Source organism: Podarcis cretensis (assembly GCF_951804945.1).
Source record: "Podarcis cretensis genome assembly, chromosome: 3".
NCBI lineage: Eukaryota > Metazoa > Chordata > Lepidosauria > Squamata > Lacertidae > Podarcis > Podarcis cretensis.
The window spans coordinates 73,997,875-74,016,698 of record NC_137172.1 but is presented as its reverse complement, the minus strand read 5'-3'; the positions used below and the strand labels follow the sequence as shown (position 1 = coordinate 74,016,698).

General features: G+C 41.0%; 1 protein-coding gene across 5 annotated transcripts in view; it reads left to right on the top strand.

The window, feature by feature from the left end:
- The window catches only part of LOC307213592 (uncharacterized protein), a 57,626-nt gene that overhangs the window by 29,686 nt on the left and 9,116 nt on the right, over positions 1-18,824 (top strand). For 4 of the 5 annotated variants that reach the window (XM_079971594.1, XM_079971593.1, XM_079971592.1 and 1 more), the window contains 17 exons: positions 490-638; positions 1,714-1,825; positions 2,499-2,548; positions 3,562-3,738; positions 4,546-4,663; positions 6,490-6,655; positions 7,860-7,998; positions 9,563-9,716; positions 11,201-11,296; positions 11,477-11,620; positions 12,916-13,127; positions 14,340-14,478; positions 15,971-16,091; positions 16,858-16,967; positions 17,801-17,950; positions 18,092-18,145; positions 18,281-18,448. In XM_079971594.1, coding sequence (XP_079827720.1) covers positions 490-638; positions 1,714-1,825; positions 2,499-2,548; positions 3,562-3,738; positions 4,546-4,663; positions 6,490-6,655; positions 7,860-7,998; positions 9,563-9,716; positions 11,201-11,296; positions 11,477-11,620; positions 12,916-13,127; positions 14,340-14,478; positions 15,971-16,091; positions 16,858-16,967; positions 17,801-17,950; positions 18,092-18,145; positions 18,281-18,448 — 2,259 coding nt within the window. The remainder of the gene's footprint in view (positions 1-489; positions 639-1,713; positions 1,826-2,498; positions 2,549-3,561; positions 3,739-4,545; positions 4,664-6,489; positions 6,656-7,859; positions 7,999-9,562; positions 9,717-11,200; positions 11,297-11,476; positions 11,621-12,915; positions 13,128-14,339; positions 14,479-15,970; positions 16,092-16,857; positions 16,968-17,800; positions 17,951-18,091; positions 18,146-18,280; positions 18,449-18,824) is intronic. The other variant, XM_079971591.1, reaches the window with a different exon arrangement.

Sequence of the window (18,824 nt, the reverse complement as noted above, 5' to 3'; positions counted from 1 at the left end):
AGTTCCAAAATAGTACCTTATTCACCCAGCATAGGAAAATCCCACACATTTAGTAAGTTAACAATTGTTTACTTACCAGCTCTCTAAAGGTCAGGTTCATGTGCTTTTCCATGCATCAGTTAGAAATGTTGCACAGGCAGTAAAACTTAGTTTAGTTCCAAATGGTGAAAGGTCCTTAATTATTGGTATAAGAATTTAAGAGTGGCTTGTGAGAGCCATGCGGTCTGAGCTGGAGCAACTAGTTCAAACCTCTTTACACGTTGAGTTTCTCAGGTAGACAGAGGGAGGAACAAAGACTTGGTTACCTAGTTCCTCCCAAGGTGAGCTAATCATGGCAGGATAGCTTACTCTATGGCCTTAACCCCTTAATGCATTAATTAGACCAGCAATTTGGTTATATGAGGCGGTTTATCCTACAACAAGAACCATTAGGTAATGGGCAGTGGTGTAGATCTGTGTAAAAGGAAATGTGTATCTTTAATGTTTCAGGAAGGAGGTCTAAGTCTGAGGAGTCAGAGCAGTTCAGCAAGTAGAAGTTCTATGGTTGGAACTGAAACAGAAGACCAGTTTCTGACCACATCACCATTGGTAATACATTCCATTCGACATTTTGCAGCAGGACACAGCATTTTAAAAAGGTAGGTTGATAGTATAATGGACTGCAGGGTGTTTTCCATGTATGTACGCACGCATGTTTCAATGTACACAGCTTTTTCTTTCATTCTCACCCTGAGGCTACAGTTCTAAGCACTCTTACTAGGATGCAGGAACCACTGATATCTTCATGTTTCTGCCTCTTCCAGCACTTTCAAAGACCGCCATTCCCATAGCTTATGGCATGCACGTATATCCATTGACATGATCCCACAGTGTTGCAGTTTGGCTCAATCCATACAAGTATTCATTTACAATCTCATGGATATTTTTACCAGCTTTTTTTGGTCTCCCCTTTCTGGCTGAGCAAGGAATGGATGAGAAATTAATTTATTTTATGTCCTGCCATTCCTCAAAGGACCTCTAATACTGTACTGGGGACACCTCACATGATAGGTCCTGCTCATACTGTTGGTATATGTATACACCTTCAGCTACAGAGGTGGTGTTGGATCACATTACGGGAAATAAGTGTTGTATTGTTAGAAAGTCACTATATTTACAATAAGCATGGATTCCTTAGTTAAAGTTTAATGTTTAAAGTTTAATGTTTAATAATGGCATAAATACTAAATGTTTATAAAGTGTAGATATGAGGTAAATATTAAGGTAAAGGGACCCCTGACCACTAGGTCCAGTCATGACCGACTCTGGGGTTGCAGTGCTCATCTCACTTTACTGGCCGAGGGAGCTGGCGTTTGTCCACAGACAGCTTTCGGGTCATGTAGCCAGCATGACTAAGCCGCTTCTGGCGAACCAGAGCAGCACACAGAAACGCCGTTTACCTTCCCGTCAGAGTGGTTCCTATTTATCTATTTGCACTTTGATGTGCTTTCGAAGTGCTAGGTTGGCAGGAGCAGGGACCGAGCAACGGGAGCTCACCCTGTCGCGGGGATTCGAACCGCCAACCTTCTGATCGGCAAGTCCTAGGCTCTGTGGTTTAACCCACAGCGCCACCCGCTGTGGGTAAATATTAGTTGTTCAACTATGTAGTTTGCCTATTAACAGGAAAATGTCAGTATTTCTACCTTCAGGATAACATTATTGCTCATTCTCCAGGCCTCGAGAAGCTTTTGTCTCAATTCAGTTGGAGAAACAGGGTCCACGGGACATGATGCTGAACACGTTCATTCAAAAGAAACAAATCCTAGGGACTAGAATGCAAAATCCTGTAAGTGTGCCAGGAAATCATCTCGGAATTTACTTACATTTTGTTGTATGTGTTTTCAGACTAAAGCTTAGGGAACTTTTTGGCTTCAGAATCAGTGCACTCCCAAATGTTTGGGAGTTGTTTAAAACACACACACAATATTAGAAGCTCAACTGGAGTGTATTGTGGAAACTCAGCCTAATATAAACCAGCATGCTTTGGCACAAAAAAGGGGGAAGCAGCTAGTAAGTGATGTGAAAAAAGAATTTGAAGACCACATTGCTAAATACATCAAGGCCAACAATAAGTTATTTAAATACATTACAGGGAGGTGGCTGGGTGACTAGGAAGTCAAAGATGTGCTAAAGGAGGATTAGGAGATTGTGGAAAAGCTGACTGAATTATTTGCAACAGAAAATATAGGGAACATTCTAGTGCTTGAACAAACGTTTGAAAAGGGGAGTCTGAGAAACTGAGGCAGATAGTGGTTATGAGAGATGAATTTATAGGCTTGAAAAAGGACAATCACACACATCAATAGGATGGAGCAACTTCCCTATGAAGAGAGGTTGCAGCATTTGACTTTTTGAATACACAACTTTCCATTGACGTGTGTCTTTGTAAGATAATATATATGCATAATTATGTAAAACTGGAAATCTTATGTAAAAACAAATGGTATAATTTGTTGCAGGAGGAAGTTGAAAAAGTCAAAAGAGAAGTTATTGTTGAATACTGCCATAAGTAAGTACACAAAATCTATACAGCATATCTCCACCAAATGCTAGTGGAGTTTGTTTGTATGAATGTATGTAAAAAGTTTATTTTCCTATTCTCGCTGCAGGCCGATGCTATATATTATATTGGTACGATGTGGACATTTCAGTAATGGGGAGACAAAGCCAAACAGTCTGTCCTTAGATCAGCTTGAAAATAGAAGAGAGTAATGTCCAAGCCTATAAGTAAAAAACAAAAAGCCTGCCAAAATGTAACAAAGCAAAACACAAACAACATAAATAATACTAAAATAATTTCAACAGGGCCAGTTGGAAAGTAAAAGCAATCTAGTTATGCTTCAGGCAGTTTCTGCAAATAAACTGCCTATATAAGAACAATTGTAATAATCTGGGTCACAGCAGTTGTTAGCCAGTCCATTATGTTCTGGGAAGGGGGAAGAGAGGGAGGGAGGGAGGAAGAGTGAAGGTGAGTAGTGGTTATCAAGACAGGCAATCCAGATTAAAGAGTAGTAGGCCCTGACTCCTCAGGAGCAAAGGTGTTTTCACCTGGGACATCAATTTTGGATCTTGTAATATCGCTAGGAACAAATTGTGACCCCTGATGCTACATGAATTTTATGTGACTCACCTGAGGGAACACAAGAATCCTGTAGCTGGATTGGATACGGATTGCAACAGCCTAAACAGTAAATGCAACCTATTTCCAATTATGTAAATGTCAGAATCACACAACTGCTTTTTATGGAACAATGGAAAATATTTAAAGCTGTGTGCATTCAAATGAGTGCTACCATTTATTCTTCACTAACGCTGAAAATACAATGTATTTTACACAACACATTTTGTCCATTCATGAGCAAGAGAGCACTAAGAAATTACGAGGTTTCTTCTGTGCTAATATTTATAACTTGGATATGTCCTTTACATTTCAGTGAAAGAAAACAATAAAGCAGGGAAACTGGTTCTTCAGATATGAGCACTATAGTGTTTTGCTAATGCTAAACTTTGGTACCATTTTAGGATGAACCATCGTATATCACAATACTCTCTTCGAAGTCAGATTATTGCTTATTACAACAGTTTAAAATCTATGCTAGATGATTTCCCCAGCGTGAGAGACAAATACTTCATGATTGGGTTACCGCAAGAGAAGAAAGAAAAACAAGAATTAAAAGAAAAGCCTGAAGATGATCCCAGGTATGTAAATACTCTGAGCTGCTTGTTTATAGAGTTCCATATCATGTTGTTTTGCTAATTGGGGACAGTGGGATTACTGCTGCTAGCCAATAGTTTCTTTCTTTCTGGCTATTAGATAGATCTAATCCCATCAGAGAAAAAGGCAGAGTATAAATAAATTAACAACAACCCTGTGAGGTAGGTTAGGCGGAGAGACAGTGACAGGCCCAAGGTTACTGGTAAGCTTCATGGCAGAATGGGAATTTTAACCTGGCCTCCCCAATTCTAGTTCAGCATTCTAATCACTACACCTGTTTGGAAAGGTCAAAGGATATGATAGTAAGCTTATAAACAGAGGGAGAATCATGCGAATAAAGCCTATAAGTGTTATCTTCAAAGTGGGATTAGAAGCCCACCTCCCGTCCCCTGTTGGACGGAGAGGTAGCTTAGGAGGCTGCTATTTGGTTTGCTTGTTTTATCATATTTTCCTTTAGAAACTTGGAGCATCTTGTGGGGCCTTCTGCTGTCTCTCGTCTAATCACTTTATCAATTCCACACCACCTCAGTTTCCACACAGCTGAGCCTATTTTTGCCACTGTTGTGTTGTCGGCCGCTTGGGAGAAATTTGTGTGAAAAGGCACCACTTAATGTAGTAATTATAAAATTATGACTATATAGGTTATATTTCTTGTTTTTATATATGAATGTACCACATGCAGCAAACGAAAAACAACTGTATAGCTATTGCACAAAAATACCCTGTTGAGTGCCAAAGAACACTGTGATGTGATTGTGCAAGTAATTCACTTTCCTCCCGTAACAACTCAGGTCATTCCAGACACGGCCTCGTGGTTTGCTGTCCACAGATGGACGGTCCTTCTTGAATCTGTGGTTCATCCCTCACCCTTCTGAAATCCTATCTGTGTTTAAAATGCTACCAGAGAAGGTTCGTACGCCATAGTCCTGAAGAAAACTCTTGTCAGTCAAACTGTATAGATCATGGTGGTCCAACATGCTGCCCTTGATTCCTTTTTTGGTGGCCCCCTAGCAACATTTGGCGCCCCTCCCAGTCCTTGTACTGCCTTCCCAAGCTGGGTAAGCGAGGCACTTTTGATCTGGGAAGGAGGTTGAGGGCTCTGACAGGGTCCTTTCCAAAGCCTCGTTGGCACTTTTTGAGCATGGGGAAGAAGGTGGGAGGGTTCTAGGACCCTGCCAGAGCCTTGTGCTGCACTTAGCCAACTTTGAGAAGGCAGTAAATTTTGGCCTTGCTCCCCGCCTGTTCACACAACAAGGCAGTGTGCAAGTACTCCTGTGGCCCACTTGGTATGAAAGGTTGGGCTGCCCTGGTTTAGATTAACCTGGAACTGGTTTCTTTTCTCATGTTGCCATATTGTGCTGCTGTTGAAATATTATTAGGCGCTGGATCCAGAGGAAAGTGTGCTATAGGGGCTTTAGAAGCTACCATCGATTCTGCTGAATAGGCTGGACTAGGGAATATGGGAGGATTTCTGAAAACTGGGAGGAGGACATTTCCATGAATGGGGCGTTCCATTCGCAGAAGAACCTCCCTCCCTTTTCTCCAGTCCCTTGCACCACAACCTTTACTCCCGAAGCAGCCGACAATTAAAATCCACACGAAGATAAGAGGCTTGCAGGGTTGCAGTGGGAGAGGAGACTTGCCCAGAATCTAGCAGAAGCACCCTGTATGAACAGAGTTGCATGCAGTTTGGGCCCATCCCCCCACCCTTGCAGTGTCCTGTGTAGCCTTTGGATTCAACCCAGTGTGATTAGGAGTGTGTGGTTAGGCAAAGATTGGTCTCTTCTGCCCATGGCAATTAGTAAAACACTTGGTAAAACAATTCAAGTTCTCTCCAGTGGCAGAGAGGATTCCAGGGGGGAATGGGTGGTCACCAGCTGTCTAGCAGCCATGGTGGAGACATCCTTCTGAACTCCATCAGCTGCCTGAGGCATGGGTAACAGTTGTAAGAGGGAGGAACTTAAGACCTTAAAACTGAAAACCCCACTCAGTTCTTGAATATTAGATGTTCTAATGCTATATGATGAGATACAAGGGAGGGAGGCAGCTACAAAATTAACCCCTAAGCAAAAACTGATCTGGTCCTCTCCAATGGTAATCCCCAAATCTACCACCTCAAGTGGACTGCCTCTTTTGTTTAATGGCAGAACTAACCTTGAATGAAATAAATATAGAAAGCCTATGGGATATTAGTAATATTTTCTGGAATGGATTTTGAACTGTTAGTAAAGGTAGCAGTTCAATCTAGAGACTCACTTGAGGTGTTTTCAGATGAGGCCTCAATATTGCCAATGGGTTGCTGGCAACCATTTCTTTTAACTTATTGGATTTCCCCCAGAAGTAGGGAAAAAATGATTAAATGGGGGTGGGGGCAAGCTGGTGTTTTGATGTTGATGTTGTGTGATGCTACAGTGCATGAGAAGCACTGGTCCAGGCCCATGCAGAGCTTGTCTAAGGCCCAGGGCAAGAGTCTTGAGTTATAAACCCAAACAAAAAAAGCACCTGATCCCTGGTGGGTTGCCCCATGCCAGCTTAGCCCTGTGAGGCCCAGGGCAAGTGTACCTGGCTGCCCCCCTCCCCTGTGTGGGCCTGCACTGATCCCACAATTAACACCCATTAGATTGCAAATAGCAGCTGCTGCTTTCAGTTTGTGATTGCTAAATGGCTAATTGATTATGACTTGTGTTTATTTTTTGAAAGATTTTTCTCCCTGTATTTCCTTCTCTTTTCCATAGACTGGCTTCAAAGCCCTGAGGCAGACACTGCAAATTGTTGCAGCTTTTCACGACATTATTTCCTACATTTTCAGCTTTGCACAGCTAGGAAATGCAACAGGCTGCCTTGATTATGTGTGCCCTCCTGACCATCTCACTGCAGAATGGGGAGGGACTGAATGGATCGGTTAGTAACAGATGTTCTTCTTTGAAACCGATAATGAATGTAAGGGGAAGTTTGAAATGCGCTGTTCAAAGGAATACTATGGGTATAGATGCCATAAATCAGAAACTGCACGTTTATGCTTAACATCTGTGATTTTCATTGTGTGTGTGTGTGTACACACACACACACACACAAACACACACTATTTCAAATTAAGAGTTTCTGGTTTGGGAAATATTTCCTCAAACCATATTGGCTGGTGATCCAGTCATGTATGGGTCTTCCTGAGTTTTCCTGGGGCTGGGGGGTGGGGTTCTTTCCCTCACACATTTGACACAGTTCAAGTTAAACATTTCTGTTTTTTGTGGTAAATATTCTTATTTGATTGTCTTTGATTCTCTACGAGACTGTAATCTGATATCAGTGAGATTTACTGCTGAGTGAAACATCTTCAGCTGAATTGTCAGATGTTCTAAAGAAGGACATCCAGTTCATTGAAACAAAAGATGGGCAGGGAGGCATTTTCTGGGTCCATATTTAAACTACAAACACCTGTACAGCCCTAATTTAATGAAAATCTACTATACATTTGCCATTATGTATTCTGTTGGATCTTGTTCACAAACCAAATTATTCAATCAAATAATGTTTTAACTGTCTGCTGAAATGGTTATATTGTATGGCTTGCTGGTAGCTGAGACTCATAAGCTGGCTTTTGGCACAGTTTTCTCTAGAATGGAACATGGTTGTATTTTACCAATTCTTAGGTTATGCCTGACTGTGTATGTCCATCCACGCCCATGAGTGGATGTATGCATGCATGTTCAGACTTATGATCTTTGTACATGTTTGCACTAGGGTGTAACATACACGCTGCAGATGTTTTATTGTGTGTGGTGCTTTCAAGAAGTAAGGAGCAAAATAATGTTTGTACAGTATAAGAAACTAGGCAACTTTCTCTGCAATGGTTAAAAATAGATTGTGTGTGCATTCTGATCCTATCCTTGGCTGTGATTACAAGGGCTGAGCCAGTTTGCCTCCTTGGATTTATTGCCATCCTTGGGACTGTAGGGACCGAGCTCCTGTTGTCTAAAGCCACCATTGCCTCCCATAGGTTTCAGCTTGGACTGAAATTAAATGGGTAGAAGCATTGGATGTAAGAATGAAATAAATAAGGCAAATAAATGCCAGGATATTTTATTTATGACTGCTGTTGGGATTCTAGGAATTGAGCTCCAAGACCTGCAGAAAAAAATAGACAATCTTCATAGTCCCTCGGATCCAAAGAAAGTGGCCCAGATGCTGAGCATGCACAGAGAAGTTACACTTCTGCAGTTTGAGGCAGCAGTTAGACATTCTGTGCGGTAAGAGATTAGCATAGTTCAAAAATAAGGATGTTGATTCAAGTTGGGGGATATGTCAAAAGGGAAGGATCTGGCAGGTGTTTTCTTTAAGGCTGAAACTACACATTATGAGAAGTTGTATATCACTTTCCCTTCCTCTTTAAATTTCTTTTAACCAAAAGCTGTCATATGAAGCTGTGGATTTAAATAGAGGAGGGGAGATGCACAGAGGCTGCCTATTCCCCACCCCCACCCCTGGCCATTTGCCCCACTCAAAAGTAGCTCCCTGCTGTTTTCCCATTTATTTGAGAAAACATATAAGTACCACTATCTTTTCCCCTGCCAGATAAAAAGCAGCTGGGGGCAAGAGCAAATTTTTTGAGAACAAAAATGGCAGTGAAAAAGAGTTACGCAACCTATCCTTTATTTAAATTTGCAGCTTCTTGAGTTTGCTTTTAGCTGTCTTTTTTATATATATTAGCTGGGGAAAGTTGCACATGATTGTGTGTTTGTGTGTTTCAGCCTGTGATTCCAAAACTTATAATAGCAGCACCACCTGCATTCTTACACCTGTTGTTTTGCTTTTATTGGAAACCTTTCCGAAAAACGAATTCTAAAAATAGCAGGTTTCGGTATTGTGCACCAAAGCCACCTTTAAAATTTCTGATCATGGGAGGTGTACATCTAGCAATATTTTAAACACTGATTGATCTTAAGAAGATATATAATAAAGATATTTACGGTAAATGAAATTAATGTTTTCTTTGTTCATTTCCATGTGTTGCAAAAAGCTGTTGCATTTCTGTGTTTTTGTAGAACCCTATGCTGTAATGCATAGATTTAAGGTAGTTGGTCATTCAGATTATTTAATCTGCACATTAGCCAATAGGAAGGTTTAGAATAATATAGCAGCCTACACTAACCAGGTCCCCTCTAGAAGTTTTGGACTACAGTTGCCATCTGTCCAAGCCAGCATGTCCATACCTGAAGGGAGAACTTGCACATCTACCCTGTGGTGAGATGTGTGTGAGTTCCAAATGCACATAAGATAGGAGCCGGAGTAAACTCTCAACAGTGAGAGAGTGCAGTGGGTTTGCTTTGCTTTCTCCATCTTGAATAATAGAGTTGGAAGGAACCCTGAGGATCATCTGGGGGTTGGGAGAGTTCTTGAATTCTACCAGAAATGCTACTTTGATTGCTATTGCTCCGGGGCATATTTATACAAGAGGCGTAGGAATAATGGGAGTCATAGTTCTATGAGGAATAGGTCTCAAGCAGAGAATTATCAGCATCCATTCCTGATCTCAGATTTCCTGATTTCCAGGATTTGGGGGAAGAAAACCATAACAGTTAAACTGGCCTAAAACCTCTCTTCAGGGCTTCTCACTAAAGGGCAAATCTCATGTCACTTTCAAGCGAAGTACATCGTCATGCTAATTTTCTAAATTATGGATGTATGGAGCAGTTTGAAAATAAGTACATGTTAAAATCAGACCTTTTAAAAAACAACATTGATTAATAAATAGGAAATAATTTTATTGTATTTGCTTTTATAATGTATTTTTTTTCCCTGGTAACCCTCCAGAGAAGCATTTTTATCATCTGGAAATGTTTCTGCCTATCAGAGCATTATGGACCACATTTACCATGGGTTGCCTGCCATAAGTAACACCATTGTTGGAAGTGCCTTTGCTTCCCAGCTCCGGCTTCCACAGCCACTAGATCCACATGGCCACAGAGTGAGTAAAATAGTTGTCCAAAGATTCCTCTTCCTTAACTGTTTCCTTCTCATTTGTACCATTGTTAGCTGTGCAATCAGCACAAGGCTATATGTATGTGTCTCTTTGTTGAAAAAACCAAGATGTCTCCTTGGGATATTTTTTCAAAGTACAAAAGGTTTCATCACAACAGTCTCCAGGTTTTTTTAGCCGTTTCTCTTTTCGCCAGTCCACCAGCAGTGGCATAACTGATGTCAAAATTTGAGCCTTTTGAGTCTCTTGCGTCCTAAACCTCATGATGGCTTAGGACCCAAAGCATTTGGTTCACCTCCTTATGGCAGCCAGTGGTCTCTTCTCTTGCTTAGGTGGCTCCCTGCTTGTGGTAGGCAGGTGGCCCAACTCTTTTGCTGTGTGGCACAATCTGTGGTCTTAACTGCCACCACAAGACAGCTCAGTGTGGACAGCATGCAAAGGTGCAGTTTTTGCACAGTCAAGCCTGGTGGCTCATTAACTGCAAACTAGCAGCTGCTGTGGGCACAGGACAGAACTGGCTGCCAAAAGCAGATCACTGCTGTGCACTGCCCCTGGATCAACTGGTATCTTGGGTCTAACTATATTAATGATATAATTAGCAATCATATTGTGGGCTTTAAAAAATTACGGTAAATACCAGGTGCATGGAGGGTGGGAGGGCAGAGAATGTCATCACTTGCGTCGCAGCCTATAGGGAGAGGGCTTTAAGTCTTCCCTCCCCAACTGCAATTTCGGTAAAAATTCACCTTCCCCGCACATGGCAGCTAGCATTATTAGGAAAATACATCTTGTTTATGTCAATCCAAGTTTTATCCTAATACTATTTGCTGTGTGTGTGGGGGGGGGGGTGGATTTGAGAAAGGCTTAGGCCTCCTATGTATTGCTATGCATATAACATTTCCCTCCCCCCTCCAGCTTTTCTCTGATCTGGTATTTAGAGTTGCATCCAGTGAAGTTACAGTGGTACCTCAGGTTACAGACACCTCGGGTTACAGACTCCACTAACCCAGGAGTAATACCTCGGGCTAAGAACTTTACCTCAGAATGAGAACAGAAATTGTGTGCCGGCGGCATGGCAGCAGTGGGAGGCCCCATTAGCTAAAGTGGTACCTCAGGTTAAGAACAGTTTCAGGTTAAGAACGCACCTCCAGAACGAATTAAGTTCTTAACCAGAGGTACCACTGTGTTTTGATTAGCACAAGAACTTCCACCTGTAAACATTGAGCAGCTGTTGGGTAGTTACATCTTCCCACAGGGGTCTTCTTTTGTACCTGGCTTGATTTCAAGCTGAACTGTAACGGATAAAAGGAAAGAATGGGGGCATGATTTGGTGAAGTTGGGTAGCCTTACTGCCACTTTCTGCCTAGCAGAGAAAAGTGCATACTGTTAGTGAAACTGCATTTTAGGATATTTGGTTTATATGTGCTTGTAGTTTAATATTACATTTTAAAGTTGCAACTCTTTGTTTTTAGGCACTGTTGTTGTTCCCATGGAGAACATTCCTAGCAAGCACAGGTCCATTTCCTGTTATTATCAGCAACCTAGACCCCATAAACTATAATATGCAGGTATGGTACTCTTATTACCTCTAAGGTGCATATTAAATTCAACTGGGGGCTGCCATCCCTACTCACCAACCCAACTTAGAATTGTTTTTATGTGCAGTTGTCCTTAACCAATTTTATATATGTATCCTTAATATATGTCATATATTTCGCAAGTAAAATTTGACTGACTGACCTTTCTAGCTATGTCTGTGTGGACTGAACGATGAGGATCGAAAAGTAGTCCATGGGGAGCTGGTCGAGATGCAGCTTGCAATGGAGGATGTACTCTGGAGTAATTATGAGGGTCTGAATGGTCATGGAGAACAGAGAACATCTTTTGGAAAGGTAAATTAGAGACAGCAACTCACTGACATCTGGCACCATCTTTTCATGAACAGTTCAGTTTAACTAATGTGGTTTTTAGTCCTTTTTTGTAAAAAGATCTAGTCAAGTTTCAAGTTAAACAAAATCACATGGTTGCAGTGCTTGCTGGAATGTAGCATGTTAGAAGATATTATATGGGATCTTATATTAGAATTGTGTACTACTGTATATATGAATAAAACTTCTTCATGCAAACTGGCAAATGTGTGTTTGGCAGAAGTGACTTACACAAGTGGCACAGTAGATGACTGAGTCAATCAGAATGCTAAGAAATGTGGTGTACAGTTTTGTATTTCTTGAGGTTCTTCTCTTTATCAACGTGAGTAGTGTGAGGTGATGCAGCTTTTGTGTCTAAAACATCTGCTCTGCTACATTTTCTCTGCCTGCAACACTGGCAACACTAGTTAACACTGTAATGCAGCCCTGCCCTGTGCCAGCCTGTCACTGTACAGTTACTTGGTCTCTCTAATCCTCCCTCACATTTATGCAGAGAAGTCCAATCTCCCTTCAATTCACTTAGTGTGGAATGGTTTTTGTGTAGGAGAAGCAGAAAGGATAGCTTCCGGCCCTTCTGCCAACTTCTGAGGGCATGGCTATCTTGTGAGTGGCTGCTCAAAAGCCACCTGTCAATCAGAGCACACCTGGGTCAAGAGATGACTGTAACCAAGAGACCTTTGTTTTCCATACTCCATCTGACTTTCAGTGCCGCTACATCATGTGTGAGGAGACCAGAAGCAGCTACAGCCTGATAGATACAACTGAACTAAAATTGTTTTCTTAATTTTCTTAAAAGCACCATTCTGCCGCTTCTCTTTGTCATCCTAACTTTTATTCTTAATTAACTTATTAATATTGACTGTTCAGTTTGTGTATGCATTTCTGCCAGGCTCAATTATTTCTTTCTCTTGTGCCTAGACCATTTGGCTTCATGCTTCACATGCATTTATAAGTGGGATTTGACAGAGAAAAACAAGCTACCGTGGGCTCTGGTCAGAGAGACCAGGAAGTTGGGTGCTTTCTCTCTGTTTCTCCTCATATAAATATTTACCTTGGACCCTCAGGTTTCATATTCCCCACCCCCAGATTGGATGACATGTAAGGAAAGTGGTAGGCATCTACTTAAGAGTCCCTAGCATGGCTAGCCTATCCAGACTGGCAGTCATGGCAGGAAGAGAGAGTAAAAGTCTTCCCTGCCATTATAAATGCATTCTGGCTTTAAGCTTCTGTGTCTGACGCTTTCCCCACGATGATTTTAGCAGAATTTGGCAATGACAACTGAAGCAAGTGGAAAGGCTTCAAAAGCACTGTTGGAGCTGCCTGATTCAGTGGCTTCAAGTTCCTTGCAGAAATCTTACCTGATACTGTGGAAGCAACTGGAAATTTTAAAAGCAGAATGGGGGAGGCTTAAATTAAAAGTTGATGATATCAACACAGTTCCTCTATACAAGCAATTTGCTGAACAATACGGGTAAGTTCCATTTCCATGTAATAGATTTTGGAGTGAAGGTTAATCATCAACAGTGCAGACAACAAAGTAAAGAAAAAAACAGTACTCAGTGCTTTTTTGTTTTCCTGGGTTTTTCTTGCTCTTTTATTATAAATTTGATTTCATTTTCAGCAGTTAAAACTAGATTACTAGGATACACGGCATTTCAAAATCTTGTCTATAAAAAAGCGGGGTGGGATGGAAAGGAAAATAAAGTGGGAAAGGGCTTTTTTTTCTTGGCTTTCTCCACTGCAACCAGAAACCAACCGCAGAGTGTTTAATAAGGCACAAGGATGCAGGAACCTGCCCCACCCACCCTGCCCATGGTACATTATGATGACTAAGTTACTGTATAATGTGATTCATAAGGAAAGCATTTTACTTGTATTCCAGTCATCCTGACAACAACCTTATGAGTGGCGAGAGAATGACTTTCTTGCTTGCAATCAGCCAGTTAGAAATGTGATCTATGAGGCTTGTGGTCTCATACACAGTGTAGATGATGAGTTGTAGGTTTCCTGATGGTTGGTGAGGAACAAAGGACCATTTTATCAGTCCAGTTAGATCCTATCTCATACTTGCCAGGTAAATCTTTTAACTCCTTTAGGGAAATTTCGAGGAGATGGCTGACACGGGATCAGGGAAGTGGCTCTTTTGACAATGTATCACTAGGATTTCTTGATTTTCTTGCCAAACAGGATTCAATTATGTGCTTTTTGAGTGTTTAGGGAAAGGAACATGCCTTATTCTGGAGGCATAATGGAGTCAGAAGTTCAGATTTTGCCACATGGAATTCGCCTTCTTCACAGTTGCCACACATTGGATCAACATATGACCCCCAGATTTCATTGTTTATCATTCACCAACCCTTCAGACCTCATGAGCAACACGTTGATGTGAAATTAAGAAACTTTTTTTGCCACAATTTTCATCACTTTACACTTGCACTGCCCATTTACCCAGTTTGGAGAGATTCTTCACAATCCTTTTCTGTTCTAACACCCTTGGGAAAAAATGGTATTATCATCAAAACTGGCTGCCTCAATCACAATGAGTCTAAATCCTTTATGAACAAGTTTAAAGGCACAGAGAAAATTGTAATATTGAGGGCATGCTAGAAACCAATGCAAAATAAATGGAAAACATTAAACGAGAAATTAAGCATGTACAATGTCTGTATCTGCATTTTTCTAGTACTGAAGTTCTGTATCCTGCTATGAGAAGCATGGCTATACATATGGGTATAGAAGATGAACTTGAAGGATTTGGATTGACATATCACTCTATTCTGCCCCCTAAAGACGCTTCAGAAACTGAGATAAAAACACACCAGGTAAAACATAGCTAATGGGCAAGCAGAATACAAAAAGAGAATGATTTTATACTTTTAAAAATTGTAGTAAAATATAGTTTCTGTGGTACATTAGAATCCCTCCCAGCAGCTTGAGATAGTACAAATGCTGTGAGCTGTCTGTCCATATTTTACTTGTTGCAAACAAATCCTTAACATGACTATGCTCCCTGCATAATGGCTGACTAAGCCTCCACCACCCTCCACACACACACACACACACACACACACACACATCCACCCTGATCTTACACACACAGGTAGCCTGAATAGTGTCTTCAGGCAGAAGAAGTTACCTTAATAGTTTTCTTCAAGCAGAAGTTTTGTATCTGGCTCTGAAGCTGTTTGGAAAGTTTGTAGAGGCATATATGATAGTGGCTTGTGCCAGTGGCATAGCGTGGGTTGTCAGCACCCGGGGCAAGGCAAGTAATTTGCGCCCCCTAACCCGTGGATTTGCGCCCCCTAACCCCCAGATGTTGCGCCCGGTGCGACCGGCCCCCCCGCACCCCCCACGCTACGCCACTGGCTTGTGCTCCTGGCAAATGGTTCAGATAACCTTAGACAACATGGCCCACCAAACCAAATGCCGCTCAGCAGGTATTTGTTGGAAACATGCTTATACCAAATAAAACTATTGCTCCAGCCATTGCTTACACAGTATTGTTTACACAGCCTGGCAGTGACTCTGCCTCTGAGCTGAAATGTTTGGTGACTTGCTTGGGGCTTGATTACTGTCCTGTTTTTCCTGTTCCCACCAAGCAGCAAAAAACCAGGAAGTTTATAAAGTCCTTAATACATTCATCAGGTCAAAAGGCCTGAGTCAACCTTTTTGACAGGTCAGTCCTCAGCTCACAGTACCTCTGGCATTGCTCCTGATGCTCTCTGACAATAACTATCAAAATATTGTTTGTATAAAAATGTACTTTTCCTAGGTTTATGATCTTTTAAAGCTGTCAGGCTGTCACTTGCTTAAAGAAATCTGGCAATTAATCAAATTAATTTTCATAGTTTAATCAATTAAATACACATAAATAAGTCATTGTTTTGAAGAAAAAGCATACTGTTTTAATATAGTGCATGCAAATGTTGTACCACTGTAGATGTGCGCTTTCCTATTACTTGAGAGCGCATGGAGACTGCCTCTTCCAAGACAGACCTGCAGTCTCATTAGTACTATCATTTTAAAAACAATACACTTTAAAATAGGTGTTGTCTATTTAATTCAGATCCCATTTTAGTCTATTTTAAAATACATTAAAGTGATTGATTTAAAATTTTATCCCATTGATCAATTAAAGATTGTAGGCCTTAAAAATGATTAAAGCGGCCGCTGCCCTATTTAGAGTTTGGCCTTTACTTTGCCATTTTAGGAAGTCTAAAGTGACCATATACTTTCTGAAGAAACATGGCTTCTGAATGGTTAAATGAAGATATAGTTAAAAGCAAGCTAGTTTGTTCTGCTTTTTTATCCTAGCTGCAAAAACTCTTGGAAAGTCTAGAAATACATATGATCCGTGATGTACAAAAGAAAGTTAACAAAGAAATAACGCTGGTTATATCTGAAAAAACAAGAGAAGAAAGAAACCTCTCTACAGGTAACAACTGAACCCATCTTGCATCTAGCTTCTACTCCAAGTTCTGTTTTGACGGGGGGGGGGGAGTGAGAAACAACACCCAGTAGTTGCTTGTGTACATACCACAGTCACTATGTCAGCACCACCCTGAATTTCTCCATATATCATCTGTCTTTGGTGGTTAGCCATGACCCACATAATACTTTCTTCAAAGCGCTGCAACTAAGGAGTCATGGAGAAAGTTGCCACACTAAAAAACACTAAAGCTGGTCACTTGGAGATGCTTTCTTCAAACAGCAAGTGTAAAGAGGCCTCTGCATATATTCAGCAGCCCACATTTGTGTTGTGTTAAGCCAGAGGTAACCAACACTGTGTCCTCCAGACATTGTTTCATGTCCTTCTCATTCCACTTTTATCAGCATGTGGGATACATCACTCTTGCTGTACCTTCAGGTTTTCTTTTCCCTTACAGAACTGTGGGACTTGTGCTCTGTCAAAGAGCATGGCGTACGTCTATAATAATGATAATGATTATGATAACATCATTAGTCACATTCAGACACCCTTTGTCTGCCTGCAATTATGATCTTCTGTGCTCCTGCACATTTGGTTTTTTATATTAAAAAAAAGTAGCAGAGTAAGACTTGTGCTCCATCAAAAAGCCTGTCACATCGCAAGATACCCAGTGTTAGTCATACTCAAGGTAGACTGAGGCTTCCATGTTTTATTACTCTGAAGATTGAAGAAAAAGACACACACACCCCAAAACAAAAACTTGTTCTTTCAGAGCTCTGGAAACATCATGGCATGCAAGAAATCTTCTCTGTCACAAGGCCAGAAATTGTTGAATCATTTGTACAGAAGCTAATGGAAAATCACCAAGAAACTGATGCAGAGGTACATAAATTGTTTTTCTTTTCCAGTGATTGAAATCTTGTGGGGCAAAATAACTGCATAACTTAGGTTTTTCTTGGTGAAATATGTGCTGTGCTACAGGCATTTTCTGCTAGAGATAAGCACTGTCAGTCATATCTACTGAGAGGAGACCTATTGAAATCAGTGGACTTAAGTTAGTTGTCACTATGATTTAGTCAGATACCATCCAATGAGTCTGTTCAAGCATGTTCTCCAATTTTCATATTCCAAATTATTTTGCTGGACCCAGGACACACACACTTTCCTGGAAATGCTGTTTTTACATCCTCCATGGGCACAAGCTGTGTTTATCCCATGGTTAAGGGGAAAGTTCTCTTGCATATTTTTTAATTTAAATATTTCACCAGCTAGCCTAAGAAGATACATTTTAGAGCTGGGCAGAAATTATTAAACCTGGCTACTGAATCAAATAAATTATCCATCTAGCCTAGGAGTAGCCAAAATGGCGTCCTCCAGTTGCTGTTTGAATGCAGTTCCCATCAGGCCCTGTCAGCATGGCCACTAGCCAATGGTTAGGCATGATGGGAGTTGTGGTCCGGCAACATCTGGGGGCATTGCATTGGCTACCCCTGATCCAGTTGATCCTGATTCTTGGAAGGTACTGAGGATCATTTTGGAGGTTTAGGCTATCCTATGCATCATACCAGAAATCTTCAAGCAGAAATTCTGGTGACAGGACCTTGGATGTATGTGCTTGGGACCAGTGAACAATGGAGGAACCACTGGAAGTGAATAGATTTATCTGTGTGACCATCAGAAAAACCTGACAGTTTCATTTTTTGTTTTCCCCTCAGATAACCTTTCCGAAAGACCACTTACAAAAATGCTTCACTGCTCTGGGTTGTGATGTCATGGCCAGAGAACGCAGCAACTTTGAGACCTACTCCATGTTTTATGAAAATTTACTCCATCAGCAACATCAGCTCCTCTATCAAAAAGAACAAGTATTCTCATACTGTTGATTGTGGTGGAAGAGGGGTCATGTGCTGCATTGATTGCTCGGCCAAACAAGTAAAAAAAAAAATAGTTGACAGTGGCTGTTGATGGAGAAACCAAATGAAAAATGCTCTTTCATTCTCTTTCAGGAAATGCATGTTGTAGAAGACAAGCGAGGAAATGCTGAGCTGGGTCTTAGTCAGGTTAGTGGCAGTAGTTTTATTGTTTTTATTCAGGTAACCTTAGGAATATCTGTCAGGGCCTGGCATCTTAATCCCCCCGTCACTTATTTTTGAGAAAACGAGTTATAGCATAGCATTTTTCTCACCTTTTGCTAGGTAGCAGAGCTGAGTCATGAGATGATTATGGAAATGATGGCTCTGAGAGCTAGAATTGCTGATCTCCAAGGAGAAGCCCATGGCCTCAGAGATAAGATCAGAAAAGAAGTGCAAGAAGATTATGAAGCATTGGTGCAAAACATATTTATGATCTGTCTGCAACTAAAAGTAGGTACAAAAGTAAGACTTAATTGGATACAACCCATGACTTGGATTATATTGGAAATCACAAAGGCCATTTCCTTTGGATTCTTGTCCATAGATTTATATTCTAAGAAAGTTGTGTTTGTTATAGTGGCATTGTTTCTTGTCTTGGTTTGTAAGTCTATGGATATACAAAGCCAGGACTCCAGGCTATAGCCAGCCTCCTCTGCAACATCTGCCTGCTGGTTGTGTGAATGTGATACCTAGAAGCAGTAGCCTCATTACCTTTTCAGCATTTCTTTGGTGCAGGTTTCTTTTGTGGAGTAACCTGTTAGTTATTGCAACATATCTGGATATTTTTTCTTGAATGGAGCACTTCCATTGCAGAAGAATCACCTTA